A 23,003-nucleotide genomic window follows, 5' to 3' on the forward strand; every position below is an offset into this window, starting at 1 on the left:
CTAGAGATGGCAGAGGAGAGAGGGAACTGGCAGCAGAGACTGAGGAGGGGTGGCCAGGGGGGAGGGAGGGACCCCAAGCGCAGGGTGGCCTCCTGGATCAGGAGTCTCTCTCACACACACACACACACACACACACACACACACACACACACACCTAGGGCGGGAGGTGATCAGCTCCCCGGGGTGCTGCTGATGGTCCAGGGCGATGAGGCCCTAGGATGCTCACTGCGTGTGACAGCATCCTGGAGATCTGTACAAGACAGGGTCGGGCATACAGGGACATGCAGAAGCCTGATTGGCGTGGGATTAAGAAAGAAGGGGCAGGGGGACACCTGGGTGGCTCAGTCGGTTAAGCATCTGACTTCAGCTCAGGTCAAGACCTCACAGCTCGTGAGTTCGAGCCCCGCATCGGGCTCTGTACTGACAGCTCAGAGCCTGGAGCCTACTTCGGGTTCTGTGTCTCCCTCTCTCTGCCCTTTCTCCGCTTGCACTGTCTCCCTCTCTCTGCCTCTCCCCCGCTCACATTCTCTCTCTCTCACAACTAAACAAACATTAAAAACAAAAAAAGTAAGAAGGGTGGAAGCAACAACCCAAGTGTCCCCTGATGGGAGGAAATGGATGAACGAAATGTGGCCGTTCCATAAAACAGAATATTATTCAGTCTTAAAAAAGAAAAGAAAATTGGGGCGCCTGGCTGGCTCAGTCAGAACAGCATGTAACTATTGATCTCGGGGTCATGAGTTCAAGTCCCACATTGGGGGTAGAGATTACTTAGATAAATAAAAACTTAAAAAAAAGTGAGAAGTCGATACCTGCTACAACGTGGCTGAACCTCGAAGACCTTATGCTGAGGGAGAGAAGCCAGACACAAAGACACTGCAGGAGACGGCTTCTGTGAGGTACACAGTTACGTTCACAGACAAAGTAGGATGGTGGGTCAAGGTTGAGAAGCCTGGTGCTCACGCCGGAGGCCGGCCTGCGGAAGGGCGGTGGCCCCTCAGAGGGACGTACCGGCTTGCTTCCCGCCGCAGTCCCTCCCGGGCCGGTGCCTGCTCTTCGGCAAGGCACGGTCCCCGTACGGAGGAGGGGCTTTAGCGCTCAACTACACGGCCAGGGGGAAGGGGGCCTCTGGCTCGTGATGCCGCCACCAGCCATGTTGCGGTGGTCACCGAGAACCTGGATGGGGCAGGTCCCCACAGAGCTCAGAAGGGAGCACTGGCTGAGCAGGCCCGACTGCAACTCAACCCAGGCCTGTGCTGGCACGCGGAGGTGCCTGCCTGCGGGACTCGGCACGGCCCCGCAGCACGTGGGCCGTGTCCCAGGCCCTCCCATTTCGCCCTGCCCTGTTGACTCCCCCATCGACAGTCTCTGCCTCCACACCCACAGATCGGAGCCCGCAGCCTAGCGTCACCCTCTGGCCCGCTCTGCTCGCTACCCTGGGCTCACCCCAGCTCCTTACCATCTCCACTCCCCCCACCACGGCCAGGCCTCGGCCCAGGCTTCGGCACCTTTTCCCAAATGGTCTACGAGCCACCTGCCACAATGCCACCGAAGACTCAGGAAACATCGACATCATTCAAAAAGAAGTCCACGGAAGTCGGGACTGCTCGGCTGGGACCCTGAGAGCAGTGGGCAGTCCCCATTTACTCCGGAGTCTGCCTCTGTGGTAGGGGCTCAGGACACGGGGTCTGGCAACCTAGTGGGAGGCAGGTAAGGGAAGGAATCAGCCCAGGACTGTGGTGCACCATGGCCTACCACAGCCAGAGGCAAGGGAGAGGACACCATGGGGCAAAGGGGGCACACGGGCCCACTGGAGCAGAAGGCTGCTAGCAAAGTTTCCATGGTGGCCCTCCAGTCACGGCTGGTCTACCACCCCCGATACTGTCTCGTTCTCTGTCCCCCAGACAGGGTACTCTGAAAGCAGTCTGGTGCTGCTTTCTCCTCTGCCTGGTCCAGAGCCTGACACTGAGGGGGCCCGGGGGCTGCCCGAAGTTGGCCAGGGAAGAACCCACAGACACACTGCTTGGACTCTGGCCTCTAGAAGTTCGCAGGAGGGCGAGCTCAAGGGAGGGTAAAGTGGTCAGGGAACACTTCCTGGAAAAGCGGGCCTATCCCTCGGCCTCGGCACAGCAACCAGAGAGCCTCACCCATAGTCCCCGCCCCCACCCCCCATCAGACACCACCTCACCGCTCACGAGAGCATGGGGAAGGGACACTGGCGAAGGCAGCCCAGGCCCAGGCCCGGCCAGGTCAGGAGCAGCGCGAGCACCAGCTAGCCACCGGCACTAACATCTCCAGGGGTCCCCCCAGTTCCGAAAGAAAACCCCTCCGGCCTGCTCCTCCTGCCCTCCTACCATCCTCAGGGCCAGCGGAGGATGAGCACCGCATGGGAGACGGGCCACAGCCGCCCCGCCACCCGTGCCCTGGGCCCTCAGGCTGCTCGAGGACCAGGCCCTGTTAGCAGAGGGCACCTGCCGCAGCCTGTCAGGGGCGGGGGGAAACGCCAAGGTGGAGCCCACTGCAAGAGTGGGCTCTCCGAGCAGGTAAGCACACCCCACATGGGCCCAGGGTTGCAGGCAGCAGAGGGGGCACCCTCCCCACCACCTAGCTCTACCCTAGGCCAGTCATAGGTGACCGTCAAGGGCAAGTCTCCTGCCTTAGCAGGCATTAGTCAGAGGTCATCCCGCAAACCTTCAGGAGGAAGTGGGGCAGGGAGCGACTTGTGGCACTCTGCCACGTTCCGTCTGTCCTACAATGTGATGGAACAGGCTCAGAGGAGGCGGGCAAGCCTGCCACCCGGAAGCCCCACCGGTTTACTGAGTCTCTCAAGCTTCCCCGGGCCCAGTGGCCAACCCAACAGGTCAGACGCGCCCCAACCGGCCATAAAATAAGGCCTGCCTGGGGAGCAGGAGGCAGAGGGACAGAGAGAGCAAGTGTGGGCCTGGGCGCAGCCTGGGAGGAGGGAGCCCTTAAGGAAGAAAATTTTTCTTCGGGAAGAAAATAACCTGAAGGCCTCCAGGACCAAAGCCTGGGGGTCTCTATCAGAGCCACCTGCTGCTACCTTCCTGGTCACTCCCAGGAGGGGAGGAGGAGACGGCCTTCTGGTGGCCTCAGTCACACACATGAAGCGCGGTTGCGTAACAACAACCTTTATTGCCCCCGAGAGAAAAATATACTCTGCCTGCTCCAACCACCCGCCTGCAGGACCAGAGACAAGGGGCCCCAAACAACATAAGACACAAAAGAGGCTCAACCCAGCGGGAAGCAATGCCTGCCTCGTGCCTGGCCGGCCAGGAGGTAGCAAACCCATCCTGAGCAGGCAGAACCAGGTCCCCTGTGGTATGCCGGGACAGCGTGGAACGGTAAGCTGTGCAAGGGGATGGGAAGCGGTAGGGGGCGAACTGAAGTAACCAGTGAGGCCGGGCCGCAGGCGGCAGCAGCGGGCACCGGCCAGGTGGCAGGCAGGGAGGAGCGGCCTCACTCCTCCTTCTTGTCCGTGGGACCATCTACCGCTGCCTGGAAGGGACAGAAACCACAAGGCAAGGGGTCGGCAGGGTGCACCCCTCCCCTTCACCCTCTAGGCCCTCCACCCCAAAGGCCCAGCTTGCTGCCTTCTCCCCAAATGACAGGTACCAGGTGACCAAGGAACCCCACCCTTCAGGGCACTCCAAGTCCTGCCAGGGTGGGAGTGGCCCTGCTCTACCAAAAGCTGTGACCCTAATGCCAAGCAGAGGGGTGCAGCTGGAAGCCTCTGTTGTCACTCTTCTCTGAGAGGTGCTGGACCCCACACCAACCCCGTCTCGGGCCCATGGCGGACTCGGCATTCAAGTCCCCCCCAGGTCCCAGTTCAGGTCCTTCCCAATTCTGCACGCCTTTTACAGGTCCTGCTGGTAAGCATGCCCTACAATGGGGCCATCGGTCCTCCTCTGGGGCCTTTCTCATCACCCACTGTTGCGGCCCAACTTGGACAGCCAAGCAACACGGCAAATTGTCAGAACTCAGGGGTGTTTACTTGCCCCTCACGCCCAATTTCTGGGCCACCTGAGCTTCCAGATCGGATCATCTGAGGACTCAGAGAGGACCTGGGTGGGGGGGGTAAGTGGAGGGCCCTGTATCACCCCACAGCCCCGTGTACAGGAGAGCTGCCAGTCCTGGAGCTTCCCAGTAGAAGACTTGAACTAGAATCAGGGGCCCCACACCACAGACCAGGCACACAAGTAAGAGGAGCTCCTCTCAAAGGAACTGACACCAGGCACGGGGCTGGGCCGGCCACAGTGCAGAGGACCCATGGCTGAGGCCACTTTAGCAAGTGGCTGCCATCTGCCAAGCCACACCCCTCTAGGCTGAAAACAGGTTCCAGCTGCTGGGCCCAGACTGGCACCGCTTGGCAGGCTCTTCTCTAGACCCAGCCTCAGCAGCAATGGAGGAAGAGGGGGGCAGTGGGAGACAGAGCAGCCAGTCTGCCACCGGGGTCTCTCAAGGGCTCTGCCGGGCAGCCTAGGCTGGGGATGGGCCTGCTCTGTGCCTGCTCGGGGCGCGGGAGGCGTGGGGGGAGGCGGGAGGTTCTGATCCGATGCAACAGAGCAGACCAGCGTGCTGACCTGTAACTTCGCGTGCTCCTCCAGCAGGCGGTCATACTCTTTGGTGAGGCCCTCAGACTGCTTCCGCATGGCCAGAGCCTCATTTTCAGCTTTTTCTAGTTCTGGCGGTGACGCAGGTAAGGAGAAAAGGGAAAGAGAAAGATAGGGATTAGGGAGTAAAAACCCAGTTGCGGGAGACACCAGACACAGGCCGAAATCTGTCCTCACTGAGGTTGTCTAGGAGACGGCTCCTCTCAAGAAAGCTCCCTGCCGGCTGTCATGAGAGCCCCCAAAGTTGGGGGCGGGGGGTGGCCACCACAGCTGGGGGAAGCGGAGAAACACGAAGGACCCCCTAACCCTTTGATGGAGGGACTCCAAGTGGCTCTCAGCATGGCTGACTTCAGGGAGGCCGAGGGTGTGGGGCAAACAGTCTGAGAGTGCTGAGGTGAGAGCAGGAGGCAGGGAGCAGAATCCCATCCTCAGAGCTGACGGCAAAAGGCGTGTCAGGTGGGGCCTTCAGGAAGGGAGCAGATGAGCTCACAGCAGGTTTTTCAGGAACGCTGCAAGCAGCTCTGGCATGGCTTCTTTCTATCCCCGCCCCCAAGACCCTGGGGATGCCACCGCCTGCACAGAGCACCCGTCCCCAGGCCTGGTGCTGGGTGAGGTGCTCCGGAGTCAGTCTACAAGCACTGACTTGAGCTCCCCGGCCCCCCAGAGCTCCCCGGGCCCCCAGACGCACACTCTACCACCGAGCCCCAACCCTCGGGGTTGGACAAGCAGGGTATCACTGGTCTGTTTTCAACCAGCTCCTGAGCCCAAGCGCGCGTTTGTTATTAACACTTTGGCAAGAGGGGGACAGCCACCATGAGTGGAAGTTCTAGACTTTCAGGGGCTGGGGGACACCTGAGGACAATGCTCACTTTGCTTGCTGATGTCCAGCTCGTCCTTCAGTTTCTTCAGCTCGGCCTTCAGGCTCCTGTTCTCTTCTCCCACCTTCTCCTCGGCATCCCTACCATCCAACTTGACTCCGCCAGCAGCAGCTTCCTAGGAAGAACGCCAAAGGCACGGGTTACTTGGGTGGGAGGGAGGGAGGGAGGGAGGCAGGCAACCCAGCTCTGTCTTCCCCACTGAGTGTGATTCCTCAAGCTGTCCCGGGCACCTGCCCCTTCAGAAATGTCAGCACAGAACTGGGCCACTGCTTCTCCCCAGCCACAGGCAGAGGGAAGGGCCAGCGTGGCCACCTGCTGCACTCCACAGGCCATACACCCAACCTCTCTTTCCCAGCAGCTCTGCAGAGTTTACCTCCGTCCAGTGACTCGACCCGCTGTCATCTGTTTTTGCCAATCACCCCTAAGTGACCAAGGCCCTCCCCGCCTCTGCCCAGGCTCCACAGCTCGCTCCGGCCATGGAGCCCCAAACTCATCCCTGCCCATGCAATCCCATCCTGTCTATGAGCCCAAGTCCATCCATCCATCTCCTTCCCAGCTCCACAGACACCTCACTTCCTCAGACAAACCTTTTAAGACCGGCTGCCCGCCCCCCATCCCTGCCTTGTCCCCAGCTGATACAGTCCTCCAGAGACCACAGACCTTACCTTGCATTCTTCTCTGTTAGCCTGCCCATGGTTCACAGCACAGGGTTCAGCTCATTAGAGAGTCAGTGTTACCAGGAAAAAGTCTGGCCCAGATGTAGCACGTAGAGACAAGGGAGCAACAAGGGTGTCCCTCTCCCTGCAGAGTCCCCCAGGGCCCTCCCATACACGCCCCCACTGAGAACCTTTCCCTTCTACCCAACCCCTCGGCTTTGCCAACACCAGCACTGTCACACGTTCCCCAGCCCGATAGGCCAACAGTGACGCCGTGGCCCGTAAGGAATGTCACGTGACAGAGTCCAGCAGGCAGAGCTCACCTTCTTCAGCTGGTCATTCTCTTCCATGTACTTCTTGGCCGCCTCACTAGCACTCTCTGCCTGTTTTTTAAAGGCTTCGTTGGAGGCCAGCAGTGTGGCCTGCTGGGAGATGAGAGTCACCAGGCGTCTCAGCAGGCTATAATTGAAAAAGAAAGGAGAAGTGAACAAAAGAAAGGAGGAAAAATGGCTGGCACAATCTTCTCTTGGTTGCTCCTGCCCCAAGCCTGCCTCCAGCCTAGACCTGTCCTCTTAGATTGCCAGGGCAGCCAAGCAAGATGCCGCCAGCCTGGATCTGGCAACACAAGGGAAAAGGTGGAGCCTGCGAGCTGTCTTCTGCCACCAGAATGATTAATACTGCCCCAAAATGGCTGCTTGAAGCTCTAAGGCCGTCCTTCAGTCCCGATGGTGTGGGAAGCAGCACAGTGACAGGGTACCCTAGGCCAGGCCTAGCTATGGCCGGAGGACCCTGAACCTGCCCCTTTCCAGGTCGGCGCTTGGGTATTCCAGAGAAGCCACAGCACCATTTGCCTTGCCGTGAAGTCAGGCTCGTCGTGATAAACGATGAGAGCAGCTAGCATCTGGGGGCATTTCCAACTCCTGGGCCAAATCCTCACACCCACCTGATACTGTAGCAGGATCACTGCCCCCGTTTCATAGAGGGGAAACTGGCTAAAGCAACCGCTCGACGTCAAGAGCCAAAAACGGACACGGCAGAAATCCCCACTCCAGTCTCTCTGACCACAAGGTCCAAGCTTGGAACCACCACCCGTTCTCCATTTGGAGGGAACTGCTCCCACGCCAAATGAGAGAAACACAGAAAGGACTCCCGGGGCTAGGGAAGCAGAAAAGGAAGAATCAGGGCCCAGACACACACCTCAGGTCCAGACCCGCCAACGAATGGCAAATAGGTGGCACCTGGGGGTCACGGGCTGCTGCATTTCCCCCGACGGCCACCCCTGCGCTTGCTATGTTGCCTGATGGGAGGAGAGGGGAACTGGAAAAGGCACGGCTCCAACAGTAACAAAGGAAACGGGTCCCACACACCTGGGACACAGGCCCAGGCCAGCTACAGCTACGAGGAAGGCGCTTACGGGCACCCCTGGGGAACAGGGAAAGACTCCGCTTTGTGCAGGGTGTTTCCACAACAAAGTGCTTGCTCAGAAGAGACAAGACAGCCTTGGATGCCTGCTCCCAGACCATCCTTTCCAAGCACCTGCCAGCCTTCGCAGGGTTCTCGTGGATACCTGCTATTCAGATGGCCCGAAGGGATGCGGACAGAAACCACGTGAGCTGCCCTGCTGGCGCTGGCCCCCAGAAGAGTCCCTGTCATGAACAAGCACTTGGGTAAGGGGTAGGGGAGGTGGGCACACAGGGGCCCTCATATGCCCCTCGTGCTTCCTGGTTTGCAGAGAGGCTCCAGGGGCCCCTGGCAGTATGGGGAAAGCCAGGCTGCTGGTTCCTGGCAGGAAGGGAGAGTTTCCAATGACATGTGCTCTCTAAAATTAGCAGCTGGGACCTCGTGGCCCAGGGCTCAGGTTTCCCTGTCTCAGCCCCTGACTATACAGGGCTGGAGCCCTGGAAGTGGAAGGAACTCCCAAGCACCCCAGAAGCCAGAGAAAAGCAACACACCTGACTCATGTCAGCAGGGCGGAAATCACTGGAAGGACCCAGAAAGAAAGGCAAGTCTGACTAAGCCCCAACCTCTTATACCTCCCAGCAAGGAGTACTCAGGCAGCTCTGAGCAGATTCTGATGATGTGGAGGAAGCCCCTCCTCCCAGATGGACACGGCCTGGGGGGAGGGCACGTGTGCCACCTGGTGGACCCAGCAGGCAAAGATGGGGCAAGTAAGCCCAAGAGTGACACACCCCCTGTGTCACGACAAGGCCAGGCAGGGAGCTGACGTGAGAGGGACTCCAGCAGCGCTCTAAGTGACCACGGCTACCACCCCCGCCCCGGTCATCCAGGGAGGCTGGGTCCAGAGTGACTGTGGTGATGACGCTAGCGACACAGCAGGAGCCCAGCTCTCCTCAGCACCCTCCCAGCATGTCCCCAGCTACGGAGAAGCAGGGTTACTAACACAGGCCAGGGAAAAACCCAGAAACTAGCACAAGAGCCCTGCAAGGAGCTTCCCGAAACCTCAACCTGCTCCAGCCCCACCCGAGCTCACCGCCCTTAGTGAGGATCACCCCATTCGGTGCGGGACAGAAACCACCAGAGCAGGCACCCTCCGGTACCCCGCCCCAGCCCCTGATCTCTCATCCTCTGGCTCCCTGTCAGACCTGTTCCTCCAACCCTGCCCTGGTCGGTTCTGGTAATTCCTCCCTCCAGGAACCTGGCTCTCAAGGAGCTCTCCCTCCTGCTGGCCCAAGCCCCTCCTCCTCTCCTCCCTCCTTTCCTCCCTCCATTCGGCAGCCCACTAACCTAAGACCTGCCCTGGCCAAGTCAGGGGCAGGACAGCTTCTGGCCTAACCACCAGATCAAAGGAGTGCCCTGGAATCCCTGGGGCGCTTATTCGTGGCACGCGGTGCAGCTGACAGGTTGCCTTCCTTGTAGGAGTCTCTCCCGCCTCGGACTCAAGCAACCCTCACCACCCACTGAACTCACCACCAACGGGGTTGATCTCAAGCTAAACCCCTACATCTAACTGCCTGCTAAAGGGCGGCTCCAGAGGGGCCCCGAAACAAGCCCCGCTCAGCATGTCCTTGGGCGGGCCGTCCCTGCACCCCACTGTGAAGGACATTGCCAATCTACCCACACTCTGCTTGCACAGCACCTTGCACCCTCTCCTTCCACCCCCAGCCCCCACCCAGTCCCGTCCACGTCACCTCCAGACAATCTCCCAGTCGTCCCCACTGCCAACGGCGATGGCCTCAACACTCCTTTCCCTGGGTGATTTTAACAGCTCCTGAGAGCCTCCTCCCTATCCACGACCATCTGACTTTGCAATCCACACCCCAGAAGCAAACTAGAGTGGTCTTTCTCCAGGACAATCTGATCATGTCACCCCTCTGCTTCAAGCCCTCTGATGCCAGACCCACCGTGGGCCCTCTCCCCTCACCACCCACGGAGGCTCTGCTCCAGTAACACCCAATGGCCGGGCATTCTTGGAACACGCCAGGTTCTCGCTCGCCTGCTCTCCATGCCACCGCACCCCAGCCTGCAGCAGCCTTTCCTCTTCTGTCTCAGAACGCCCACCGCCGAGTCACATCCAGCTCAACCACCACCTTCCCAAAAAGCCTTTCCTGACCCTCCTGGGTCCTCCTTTCCTGGTTCTCCCACAGCGCCTCTGCACACCCCCACGTGGCCGTGCTGCGTGGCACTCTGTTCTCCCCCTTACCACCTCTCCAAATCGTCATTTGTTCCCCGGGGCCCTGGCTCCCCCCCCGCCCAACTCCACTGTCCCTCAACCCAGCCACACTGACAAGGACACAGGCACAGAACTTGCCACTCAGTCGAGCAATAGGGTGACGGGAAACAGTGGTGGAGAGATGCCATGTAAGACCGTGCTGATGAGCAAGCCAGGCTCGTGACTGCAGTGGTAGCTAAGAGGCAGGCGGAAAAACACTCATCACCAAAGCCGGGGGGCCCAGGGCCAAGCCAAGAGCAGTGAGCCCAGGAGCTGGCCTTCTGGAAGTGCCCCCGCATACTGGGCCCGAGTTCTTGCCTTCAACCTGCCCGTCAAGATCCAGCTGCGCCACTACCCCCGCGGCCCTTCATGGCACACCAACGTGCTCTTTTATGAATTCCCTCAGTGCTCTGAGTCTCCATCAGGCCCCAGACCCAGGACAGAGCAGACACGGGAGAAGAGCTCAGCTTCAGAATCTCCAAATCTCCATAGCCAGGCAGGACAAAAGACTGATGTACTCTTTTCTGTCTCCTGCCCCTTACCCTCCATCACACTCTGCTCCACTACCCAAGAACTATGATGCAGCCACGTGACTGTTCTCAGCCATCCACGTCTGGACAACACACGAGAACCCAGGAGCCAAAGGGATTTCCCAAAGGCACAAGGCTGACAGGCCCAGCGTCCGGAATAAATGCACCCAGCAACAGAGGGGAAAAGCCGGCACACAAACCTTAAGAAAATCCAGATGTCTCCTTGGCAGATAAACGTCATCCCCAAATACCTGAATTCAACTCAGCTTTCTTATAAAATGTTTTTGGACACTGAGCAGTGCTCTCGTGCTTTTATAAAAGGTTGAGTAAACAGGGAACGCGGGAGAAACAGACTCTCTGTGTGGACACTAAAGAAACAGTGCCAACCATATCAAGTGGGGAAGACATGGTTCTTACGTGCTTTGCACCAATCCTGTGTCCCTCTTCTGGGCAAATGGGGGAGGCAGACAGGGGCTTAACAGGAAGTGGGGTACAAGCAAGGGGAGGGTCCTCCCAAGGTCCAAATGGAATATTCCATGGTTGTGGCAACCCCCTCCCCGCCCCCCATGACCCTGTTGCTGATCCTGCCCACTTAGCATTTACCAGGCATCTCCTGGTGCCATGCCCTCCGGTGAGTTGCATCACTGGGTCACCAGGACCCCACTATGGGGACAAGTAGGCAGGCAACTCCCCTTCACTCCGCTGCCCCTGTGCAAGTGGGCACAAGCTAGTGTCACAGTGCCACCTGTTGACTCTCCAGACTGACTGCAGCCTGGCGCCAGAAAGGAGCTCCACAGGGTGGATTCTGGGTGACCCCAGCCTGCCCACCTGTCCAGGAAAATACACACAGGAGGAAAAGGCCATCATGGAGAGGAACCAAAAGCCAAGTGATGCCCTAGCAAAAGGCTCCGGGGAAAGTAGAATGAAAGTAACAGTGCAGAAGCGGCCCCAGGAAACTCACACCCTAAGAAGCCTGGAGTCATGAAAAGAAGGCCTAAAAAACAGCAGGAAGAGTTGACTCAAGATCCAAGGACAGTCGTTCCAGAGGGCCTACCCGTGAACACCCTTGCATACGTGCCTGACCTTCCTCTTAGCCCTCAAGCACAGAGGCTATAGAAAATGGGGAGGCGGGGCACAAGGGTCAGGGTAAATGCCAGCGCCTATAGCAACAGCCAGGTGGTGCTCGCCCACCCTGAGGCCAGTGAAGCCAGCTAGAGGGGACCCGGGTGGAAGCATGTGGCTGTCCACCCCATAGAACTAAAGAGAAGCAACGGACAGGAGCGAGCTGTGCTGCTGGGGGGTGGGGGGGCTATCGTGTTGCCTTCTTGCAACCAGCTATCTGATAGGTTCTGTGTAACCTGGAGAACAGAGAGCAACTGAATGAGGGCAGACAGCCAGGACTCAAACATGCCGGTGGTCCACCTGGTGACCACAGAAGTCAAAGGAGCGGGAGGGAGGGAGCCGTCAGCCCTGGATGTGCCCAGCACGGTAGTAACTAAAGTCCAAAGGAAACAAGGCAGTGCCTCCAGCAGGCAATGTGCCGCGCTGGGAGCGTGGGAAACATGTTTGGACCAGGGCATCGAATTAAAGGATGAGAAGTGGTTTCAGCTACACAGTCCTGTGCGAAGGCCACCAGCCACATGTCCTTTCCAGTTTAAATGAGTTAGAATGACATTAAATGGCCAAGTCCAGCTCTTCAGTGCCACCAGCATGCTCTGGCAGCACGAGCAGTTCCACCCTGCAGACAGCTGGTAGAGGGCAGTGCAGGGAGCCCTACTGGTCCCTTTCCATCCAGAACCCTGCTCCCGGCTCCCACACCCTCTGCCTCAGAAAGGGGCCCTCCTGGAAGGCCAGGCTTTCAATGACCTTGGAGCCCAGAAGAAGGAACCTCTGCGCACTTGGTGCTCTGCCCCAAAGGAGGAAATAATTCACCGTTTGCTTTTAGAGCACAAGGAAGGGAATTCTTCAGGCCAAATCAAGTAGCTGAGCAGACAATCTGGATTTTAAAAGTGGACGCTTGTTCCGCGAGGCTTTTTCCGAGGCATGTCAGACGCTCCTGCTGGGACAGTGTGTGAAGAACTCCCTGTCTCCTGCTTCAGCACAGCCCCTGCACCAGAGCCCCTCCTGGCCCAGCACCGACAGGACACCGCATGCCCCTACAAGTGGGCGGAGTGGGCCTTGGAGGGGGCGCTTCCATAAGACTTCCTCAGTGTCCAGGTCTGCAGTGCTGTCCTGGTGTCCAGGTGTCCAGATATGTTTGTACCCTCAGAAAAATGACCGCAGCCAATACAGCCACCGATAGAGCAGCGGGGCAAGAGGAACTGAGGACCAAAGCCGTGCCCGGCCTTCTGTGACAAGGCCGCCACCTAAATCACTCCATCTTTCAGCAGACCTGAGCATCAGGATTTTAAAAATCCCTTAGTTGCCTCACCTAGATACCAATTTAAACAAACTATAAAAAACCCCCAACCCCGGGGCACCTGGGTGGCTCCGTCGGTTGAGCGTCCGACTTCGGCTCAGGTCATGATCTCAGTCTGTGAGTTCAAGCCCCGCATCAGGCTCTGTGCTGACAGCTCGGAGCCTGGAGCCTGCTTCAGATTCTGTGTCTCCCTCTCTCTCTGCCCCTCCCCTGCTCATGCTCTGTCTCAAAAATAAATAAAAACGTTAAAAAAATTTAAAAAAAAACCCAACCCCAAACCTACAAGGCAATCAAGAATACATGAATAGTCACTAACAAGACTACGTGACAAAGCTGTTACCATAAAGTCCTTACTATTGCTTATGACTTTAAGTTCCTCTCTTTGCAAAGAGACAAACCTAAATTCTGCTTTGCCCATAAACATGAGATCTGGGATTTGCTTCAAAGTAACTCACGGCGAGGGGACCCTGGCAGTGGGGAGCGGCCATGAGGCGCTCATTGCTGAAATCACACTGGGGCGCTGGGGCGGGGGCACGGCCAGACTCCTAGTCCGCCTCTATAAATGGTCAAGAAAAAGAGCAGCAGCCGGGGCAGTTCCAGCACTTGGCCCGGGCTGAGAGCCCCCGAGCACCACCTCACTGGGTGCCCTGAGGATGCCCTCCCCCGACCTTCTGCTCCGGCTGCGGTGCCTTTCCCGCTCCACTCCACCAGCCCCGTGCCCGACCAGGGACACGAGGTCCCTGAGGACCAAGACTGGGCCTTCTCGTTGACTCTCCACCTGGGCTTGGCACAGCCTACCGCACAGTGAGGAAAAGCCCACAAGAGTCTAGCCCTCCTCGAGGTGATGCAGAGAACAGCTACTATTTACAAAATACTCCCTACGTGCCAGAAACGAGGCTGAGAACATCTCCTGAATCCCCTCAACCCCCACCCCAAGCACACAAGGAGTACCCTCATCCTCGCTCTACAGATCCGGGGAAAGGCTTACGTGACCCCCCCGAGGTCACCGAACAGCCAGGAACAGACCCAGGTTTCCAAAGCCATATCCGATTCCCAAATCCACTATGGTCACAGCAGCCTGCCTCTCAGGGCCGCCACGGGTCATTACGGGGGGAGGGGGAAGCGGCCAACGGTCAGGGCAGAGCAACAGAGCCCAGGCCGGACGCGGGCCCCTGCCCGGCACAGGCAGGCGGCTCGGCTCCCCTCACCTTCAGCACAAGCCCCGGTAGTCACGCAGGCAGCAACTGTCTGCAGAGCTAGAGGCCGGCGGTAAGCAGGGCTGGCCTGAAGGCAAAGCAGAGCCCTTGCCCGCCTCAGAGGGTCTGGATGAATTCTACCCTGGGGGTTAACAGGGACTCAATCAGCTTCAAACAAGCAACCCAGCCCCTAGGTCAGTGGCCATTAAGGAGAGAAACTTGGCAGAGAAGCAGAGGGGTAGCCCCATCTGGACTAAATGCAGCAACACAATCCAACCCAGAGGGTACACAGAAGACAAGAGATCCCTGTGGACCAAATTCAGGTCGTTACACGTTGTGGGGTCCAGGGGTCCTGGGTCTGGATGGTGAGCACTACTTTGGTCCCGACCCGGACTGACATTTTAGCAAAAGCAGAGGAAAAAAAAGAGACAGTGTGGCCCTCTGAACACTCAAAACAGCCCAGCAGGAGCTGCTGTGCGGCCACAGTCCCAGCGACTCCAGAGGGATGATGGCCAGCTGCCAGTCTCAAGTGGGGAAGCAAGAACCGAGGAAAGGGGTGTGAGATACTAATAGACTGGACAGAGCCTGCAATTGCCCAAATCTTTACTAAGCAGCAACCTGCAGGTATCCTTGCCACAGACCAGAGGACCCAAGTGTGGTGCCGGGGCCAACAGCCATCCGCACCTTCTAGGGGTCCACACGCTGTTTTCATAACGCCCCTGGGGTCTCTACTGCGGGAGCTCAGGAGACCGGAGAGCTGGGCTTCCAATCTAGAACGCCTGCCGTGGCAGTCTGCCAGGCTCAACCCAGAGGCCTAAAACTGTCCTCACCTGCCCACAACGCCTTATTCAGTCCCTAGTGGTTTAACCAGCCCGTGGTGTGCACCCAGCCCCTCAGCACAGAGCTGACCAGCCTGCAGCGGACGAGCCCAGGTTCCCGTGCCACACCTCACAGGCTGCCCGGGGCCTTGGAGGACAGCCTTCAAGGCCAGCGAACGGTGCGGAGCGGGCCTCACAGAGCAGAGTCGGGAGAGAAGCTTCAGGAAAGCATGAAGAGGCAGCAGGCGTTAGCTGGGCCATCAGGGGAGAATGGGGAGGGGGGCTTCCAAGCAGATGCCACAGAAACGCTTGGGAAAGGGGAACCACAGAGCCAGCTCATGACATATAGAGGCCAAGGCAGAGACTATAGAAGGCTGCAAAGGAGGGGTCACATCCTGAAGGAGCTGGCTGTCAAGCCTCTAGGCCAAAGGTGCTGTGGAGGGACGGACTGAAAGGAGGGGGTGGTGGGATCAATTCTCCGTGTCGGGAAGATCACTTGTCTGGGGCTACGGGGGCACAAATGGCATCAGGAAGCCCAGCTGGGATGAGAGCAGTGCCGCCATGGCAGTGGTTCCAAAGATGAGGAAGGCAGGCTCGGGAGGTGGGATCCCTAGGCCATCAAAGGGGGACGGTCTCAGTTCTATAAGGTGAAGAGTTCTGGAAGGTGGCTGTACGACAGCGTGCACAGCCTCAACAGTACTGCACCGTACGCTTCAAAATGGTTCCGACGGTTAACGTTACGTGTACTTTACCAGGATTAAAAAAAAAAAAAAAAGCCCACAGGGACAGATCACAGGGGACAAGGAAAAATGGCAGAGCACCTCCAGGCTTCTGGATTGGGACAGCAGTTCTCTACTCTGTGGCCCAGCCCAAAGAGAAAGGAGCACGAGGACCCGGGAAGGGAAGCAGCTGCCCACATCAGCGCTGCCATGCAGCAGAGAGGGGACGAAAGCCCAGACCCCGCTCTCACCCCCTGCAGCCCACTGCTGGAGGGAAGAGCAGGCTTATTTAAATTTTTTTTTTCAACGTTTATTTATTTTTGGGACAGAGAGAGACAGAGCATGAACGGGGGAGGGGCAGAGAGAGAGAGGGAGACACAGAATCGGAAACAGGAAGAGCAGGCTTATTTAAGGATGTGATGCTTTCTTTAAGCCCAAGGCCCTCTTCCCCAATTATGAGGAGTGCTCAACCCAATTCCAGCCACCCAACGTGCTCCTGACCCTGCTCGGAGCCAGTGCCACGAGCAGCCTCTCTTCTGAGCATCGCTCTCTTCCTCCGTGGTCCCCGCATCCACTAACCTGCACTGCAGCCTCTGGGTCTCTATCCCGGTCTTACCTCTCCTGGCGTCTGTTTCCGTTTCACTGCATCTCAATCCCAGGGAGCGGCCACCCTGCCGGCACTTCCCTCTACCCATCCGTCAACCCCTCCACAAAGCCGCCCACGGCCCATCCTGCTGACCGGCCGCCCTTTGCCTCCTTGAGCCTGGTCCTCATTCCTTCCAGCGAGCCCTGCCAGCTCCCTTCCTTCCGACGCACGGGTCTTCTGGCACCGCCACTCTGCAAGCGCCCCCAGCACAACTGCCAGCCCCTCAGCCTCAGAAACCCCGCTGGCTCCTCCCCTTCTCACCTGCACCTCTCCGACCTCCCTCAGCACCCCAGCTACTGTGCCCTGCCTCAGGCCACCGGCAGCTCGCTCTCCCACAAACTCCAACTCGGTCTCCCTCCATCTGGACTCTCCCACCCACTCCAACCTTTGCGCCGTTGTCAAACACGGACACGCGACTCTGACCAAGATGCAGTGCCCTCTACCACACGGAGGTCGGGTGCAAACTCAGGAAGCAGCACTCAAAGCCCCCTACCCTAGCTCTCACCACACCTGACCCATGCACCCCACACTCAGACGAACTTCCTCGGGTTCAGGGGCCGAGCCGGCACCTGCCAGTGCAACATGTGCAAACACGAACGAAAGAGGCAGAGGCTTCCAACAGGATCAGGAGACCCACGGCACCTGGCCTGAGGTGCGTGCAAAATGGCAACTGAGGGGTGTTTTCACGTTTTATGACCAGAAAAATGGGGGAAGATGGGCTTTATGCTCAACAGTGGATAACTGGTTAGACACGCAATAATGCTGGAGAGGCAGATCAGTTGTTCTAGAACGATGCTCATGATAAACTTGGTAGAAAGAAAATGCAAGTTCCCACATGGCAGCTACTGGTTGAGCCCGCCTTTTAAAGAAAAGTTTTTTAATGTTTATTTTTGAGAGAGAGAAAGAGACACTGTGAGCAGGGGCGGGGCAGAGAGAGAGGGAGACCCAGAATCCGAAGCAGGCTCCAGGCTCTGAGCTGGCAGCACAGAGCCCGACACGGGGCTCGAACTCACAAACCGTGAGATCATGACCTGAGCCGAAGTCGGACGCTCAGCCGACTGAGCCACCCAGGCGCCCCAGAGCCTGCCTCTTTTTTTTTTAAATGTTTATTTAGAGAGAGAGAGAGAGAGAACACACCCACATGTAAGTGAGCAGGAGAGGGGCAGAGAGACAGAGAGAACCCCAAACAGGCTCCTCACTGTCAGCTCAGAACCTGATGTGGGGCTCAAACTCATGAACGGTGAAATCATGACCTGAGCCAAAATTAAGTCTGATGCTCAACCAACTGAACCCTCCAGGCACCCCTGCTTGGGTGTGGTATATAGAATGCTTAGCAAGTGGTAGCTGCTATCAGGTGTAACAAACTCTTAGGAAGGTACACAGCAAAGGTATAGGTCAACAGCGGTTACGGGAATAGTAACATTTCAAAAGACTTATTTTATGTATTTAAAGCCTCATCTTCCTCCAAGGACTATGTGTTACCAGATGGCAATAATCTTCAGCTGTATGAAAGGGACCGAGAGAGTAGTCAGACTCGTGAAAGCAACACTAACAAGGAGGACATGCAGGAAGGTAGATTTTAGCTTATAAACGGCACAGGAGCCTTTCTACCAAAAGCTGGGCAATAACTACTTGGGGGAAAAAACCAGCCCACCATCTGGTCTACAGTCAGAGGCGGGCTGAAAACCAACAATCTGATATTGACAGCTCCCACCAGATGAGCGGCTATCTGAGCAGAGGATTAGACTAGGTGTGAGCTTGGGCTCGGGCCACTTGTCTCTCCACTGATAAGGCCCACAGAACAAAGCCGATTATTAAAATTCTTCCTGGGTCTGAACGGAACCAGAACCCTAATGAGCCACACAAACAGCTCACACACAGAGGTGAGGTCACAGGGCCACACAGTCTTAGAGACAAGCCCTCATTTTAACAGATGAGAACACAGAGTGCCAAGAGGGGAGGAGCCTATCCAAAGCCACGCCCTGACCTGGGGGGATCCAGTCTCCTGACTTCCAATGTTGAGTCCTTCTTCAGACGCTGCGACTCTAAGTGTGGATCTGTACGGGCGTGGCACCCCAGGCATCCTCTCCAGCCGTAACTCCAACACAGGGCAGGAAGGGCTACTCATGTGCAGGCCTCCCCCAACTGCCTGTCGTCTTCTCCTTTCCGTGGCAACAACCCGGCACCGTCTCGTGGCAAGTAATGCTCACGTGTCCGCTGAGTGACGACTGTGAGTGGGAACACACAAAGCAACTGCCATAATATAACCAAACCTGACCCTGCAGAGAGGGATCTCTCTTGCTCATTCTTTTGGAGGTTTGCATACAGCTGACAGGAGTTAAGTGGTTCCGGGGCACCACGCTGAGTCAGCTGGGAGAGCATGCAACTCCTGATCTTGAGGTCATGAGTTCGAGCCCCACCTTGGGTACAGAGACTACTTAAAAAGAAAAGAAAATTCTTAGAGGCGCCTGGGTGGCTCAGTCTGTTGAACGTCTAACTCTTGATTTGGGCTCAGGTCATGACCTCGTGGTTGTGATCAAGCCTAGCATCGGGCTCTGTGCTGGGTGTGGAGCCTGCTTGGAATTTTCTCCCCCCCCCCCACCCACTTGTGTGTGTATGTGTGCACTCTCCCTAAAAAAATAATTTTAAAGTAAAAAAAATTAAAAATGAATTTAAAAATATTAAAACAACATGTTCAGGGGCCCACAGACAAAGACACGTAGAACAAAACAATACAAGGAGGCAGCCCTCCACGTAGGGCACACAGTAGGTGCTAACAGATGAGACGGCCGTTCTTCAAAGGGGAAAGTGCTTCAAACGTCACAGGGCAGGCACAGCATGGTTTCTGAACCAAGCAGATAAACGAGGAGAGCAAGAGAGCTCTCCAAGTGTTTTAAATGCCTTCGACTGTGTCCAGACACAGAGGACTCCTATCCCAGGTAGTGAAACTGCACAACACGGCCACAACTGCCATCCGCTGGTGACCTCTGGGGTACTGCGCTTGGGTAGATGTGCCAGAGCGGTGCTGTCCAAGCACTAATGTGCACGGGGCGGGGAGCAGCCGGGAGCTTGCTCAAGCGCAGGCCCTCACCAGAAGGCCGGGGGCAGGTCTGGGGATCTGCGTTTCCAACAAGCTCCCAGGTTCTCAGTTCCTATTGAGGCTGCTGGGCTACAGGCGGTCAGAGCAGCGAGGCGCCAGGGGAACAGGACACCACGGATCCATTTCCCACGACTCGAGAGAGTTCAGAGGCAAAAAGGAACACAGTGCCTGGGAGGACTGACGTGGGAAAGTGGTTTCTAATACTAAATATTTCAAACCAGCTCACGTATCTGGGAGCAGGGAACTGGTTAAACGCACAATGGTCCCCTCACATGACTGACTACACGACCGTTAAAAACAAGAGATGTCTGCATGAGTCATTTGGAAAAATCACGAAGATAGATCATTGAGTGAAAAGGGCAAGTCAGAGCAGAGCAAAAGAACCCACGGCACTAGTAAGAGAAAAGTTACATGTTACGTAAAACGTTATTTTAAAACTTTGGAAACATCCCAATTATTACCCATCTCTGGGGATGAGACGAGGCACTCCCTCCTGCGCCTGACATTTTTTTTAAGAGATTTTATTTTTAAGTAATCTCTCTACCCGACATGGGGTTTGAACTCACAACCCCAAGCAAGATCAAGAGTCACATGCTCCACCGACTGAGCCAGCCAGGTGCCCCAGGTGCCTGACACTTCTAGATTATTTGGGGGCCTTTATTTTGTGATGAACAGGTGTAACTTTATAATAAAAGTAACAAAGATGACAGTTTGGTTTTTATTGAGTTTCCTGCAAGCCACGTATACGGGTCATGTGGACGTCAAGTCTAGACAAGACACTTCTATGGTTTACGTGCAAAGAGAGAAGTTCCTCAAGGACCACAGCCACCGTATAAGACCTCACCCCTAGATTAGGGAGGAGTAGGTCTTTCTGGAAAATTTTAGAAACAATTACACAGACTATTTGTGGGCAACTGGGGAATCCACACTGATCCCTGGGGTTACCGTTTCCTCTTCTAAGAAGCTGTACGAGACCAACCTCACATCTTTTTGGATCAGCTACTGGACAGGGACATGGGAGGGTGCAGCAGGGGCAGTGAAGCATCTCCTAGCTACAATGGAGAGGTAGGAGATCCGTGGCTGCCGGAACAACCACGCCCGAGAAGCTACCACAGTCTCTTGTCCCGGCTGACTCGTTTAAAAGGGAACTAGATCAAGTGTTCGGTGCTTGTAAAATGGACAGGCCACGGCAAAGTGGGGGAGATGGCTCATAGGGCAGAGAATAAGAGCAGACCGGAACGGCGAGCTCAAATTTCACTCCATCCTCCTAACTTCTGTGCATCCTTCTGGGAACAGCCTAGCATGTAAACGAGGAGTGCTCTTCTCTGAAGCCGCCCCCTTAGGTTACAAAGGAAACTGTATCCCGATGATGATGCTGTTACCGGACTCGGCATTTACCAAAACATCCCCAGAACCAGACTTGAGTGTGTACTGTCCATGTCAACAAGTCAACTGCAGGAATGAGGCTGGAGCACCCAGGTGCGCAGCGCTGCAGAGAGAGGGGACTTTAGCCGAGCACACACTCACTCGCCTGGCACTCTTGGCTACCCACTGCCCCTGGCCCAGCCACACAGCCCTGTCCCGGAGGGTCCCTCTGGAAGAGACTGTGAAAGCAGAACCGTCAGGAGAGTAACTTCAAAGACACAGAACGTGGAGAATAAGCACCACTCTACCCTCCCCGGTGACCACCACTGAATTCTAATCTCGTTAGTTTACATATGCAAATCTGCAGTTTGCCAGCGTCTAGCAAGAGGTGGGGTCCCAAATGCAACCCTCCAGGCAGCACCAGCCGACACAGGTCAACGAGGCTGGCACCTCCCTCCTGGCAGCCCCAGCCTTCACGCAGGGGGCTAAGAGCTCTTCTTCTGCCACTACCTGCCACCAGGCTGCAAGAAGCCACAACCTCAGGTCCGTAGGAGATCCTGACTGGCCCTGCCTCTGCTGCCCTTTGTGAACCTACACAGTCATTTACAAATGTGTCCCCCACTAAAAACTTGAGTCGCAGGGCACCTGGGTGGCTCAGTGGGTTAAGTGTCCGACTTCAGCTCCAGTCATGATCTCACGGTTCATGGGTTCAAGCCCCGCATCGGGCTCTGTGCTGACAGCTCAGAGCCTGGAACCTGCTTCGGATTCTGTGTCTCCCTCTCTCTCTGCCCCTCCCCTGCTTGAGCTGTCTCTCTCTCTCAAAAACAAATAAAGAGTAAAAAAAAGTTGAAAAACAAAAACAAAACAAAAACCTCGAGTCTTGTTAGACTCGGCCCTATTAGAGAACCCATCTAGACAGCTGTGGATTCCCAGTGGCAGCTAACCTACCTGCTGTTCAAGCCCTCCCAGCTCCCATCTCTCTCAGCACCTGCTCACCATGACAAGCCCCAAGTGTCCTCCGCAGAGAAATGCTGAGCAGGCTGAGAGTGGAGCCTGTCCCCAAATGGAGCGGGTCCCTGCAGCAGCTACTCATGGGAGTTAGGATCCCACCTGACTGCATACTGTTATGCCAGCACCCTGACCGCACTTCGGCATCTGGTCCCTAGGAATCCAAAGAGAGCCTGGCAAACACCGTGCTGAGCAAGTCCAGACACACTAAATGGATGGAGGGCAGGTGAGACGGACAGAACTCATGCTCTCTGAGTCCATAGTCACCAATGATCTCTCTCTCTTCTCTGAGAGCATACAGGCTATTACTCTTTCTAAAACACGAACTGAGATCGAAGTCAGGCCTGCACACTCTAGTCAGTTGTTCACCAGCCCTCTCCCTCGGCTGGAAACTGGGGTGCTTGTGTGGAGTCTCCCAGCACCTCTCCTACCCCGTGGCTCCTCAAGGACCAGCAATTTCACCTGCAGAAGGCCTCAAAGAGCCTCTGGACAGGATGCCGTTAGTCTGAGCAGAAGTTAAGCCTCTCACCTGGGATTTCCATTCTCTCGTTCCAAGGCTTCCTTTACCCTTGGCTTTCTGCCCGCCCTTTGCTTACCTTACATAAAAAGGTCAAAGTAACTATCTTTGCCTCAGGTCTTTCTGTGTTTCACCATCCAGCTCACTGCAGGCTTTCGCCTTCCTGACGACACTTTTCTTACAGCTCTGTGTGCTCTCTTGGTGCGGTCCTTAGTTTTCTTTCTGTCCTTCCTATCTTCCACAGAAAACGTAAGCTGGCCTGGGAGTCCCTCCCCACACCCCAAGGCCTCTGTGTGCTCTTCAGACACAGTCAACTCTTCCTCCTCCCAGGGGCTCACCTACAGTTAGACTCAATCTCCCAGGACCTGCTTCCCTTTCAGTCTCAAACCACAAGATCACGCCTCTTTTTCGGAGCATCCCAAAGCCCTCCAACTCCAGGGTATGTATCCTCCCAGCCTTCTCGCTGCTGGACTCTCCAGTTTGAAGACAGCAAGCCTGCAGACCCCTTCAGTGATCCAACAGACCACTTGGAAAAGCTCTGCCCTTTCCGGCTCCAACCCTACCACCTTCCAACTTCGACCTGAAGTGGTTAAGGTCTCACCTGAACAAGGGACTTTTCTTTTGCAAACCTGAAACCCAAGCAGGTAGTCATTCTAATGCCCAGTGAAGAAGGATATCCAGCTCACTAGAGGCAGAAAAGCCCTGCTAAAGAATTCACACGCTACCCTGCTAACCTCTGGAAGCCCTTGGCCCGAGTGCAAGGTTTACTCCCAGCCAGTTAGCACGCCCAAGGGCAGCCGGGCCTTTCTGATGGGAAATCTTAAGAGCAGAAGGCAGCAAACTGGCCTCC

The 23,003-nt window shown here is 56.5% G+C and overlaps 1 protein-coding gene across 3 annotated transcripts in view; it reads right to left on the minus strand.

Moving 5' to 3' along the window:
• Nucleotides 1-3,133: 3,133 nt before the first annotated feature.
• The window catches only part of BCAP31 (B cell receptor associated protein 31), a 30,272-nt gene continuing 10,402 nt past the window's right edge, over nucleotides 3,134-23,003 (minus strand). For all 3 annotated transcript variants that reach the window (XM_047847475.1, XM_047847476.1, XM_047847477.1), the window contains exons 5-8: nucleotides 6,489-6,624; nucleotides 5,501-5,624; nucleotides 4,602-4,702; nucleotides 3,134-3,516 (exon numbers count right to left, since the gene is read on the minus strand). In XM_047847475.1, the coding sequence (XP_047703431.1) occupies nucleotides 3,478-3,516; nucleotides 4,602-4,702; nucleotides 5,501-5,624; nucleotides 6,489-6,624 (400 nt within the window). In that variant the 3' untranslated portion in view covers nucleotides 3,134-3,477. The remainder of the gene's footprint in view (nucleotides 3,517-4,601; nucleotides 4,703-5,500; nucleotides 5,625-6,488; nucleotides 6,625-23,003) is intronic.

Source organism: Prionailurus viverrinus, unplaced genomic scaffold (genome assembly GCF_022837055.1).
Source record: "Prionailurus viverrinus isolate Anna unplaced genomic scaffold, UM_Priviv_1.0 scaffold_49, whole genome shotgun sequence".
In the NCBI taxonomy this organism is placed as follows: domain Eukaryota; kingdom Metazoa; phylum Chordata; class Mammalia; order Carnivora; family Felidae; genus Prionailurus; species Prionailurus viverrinus.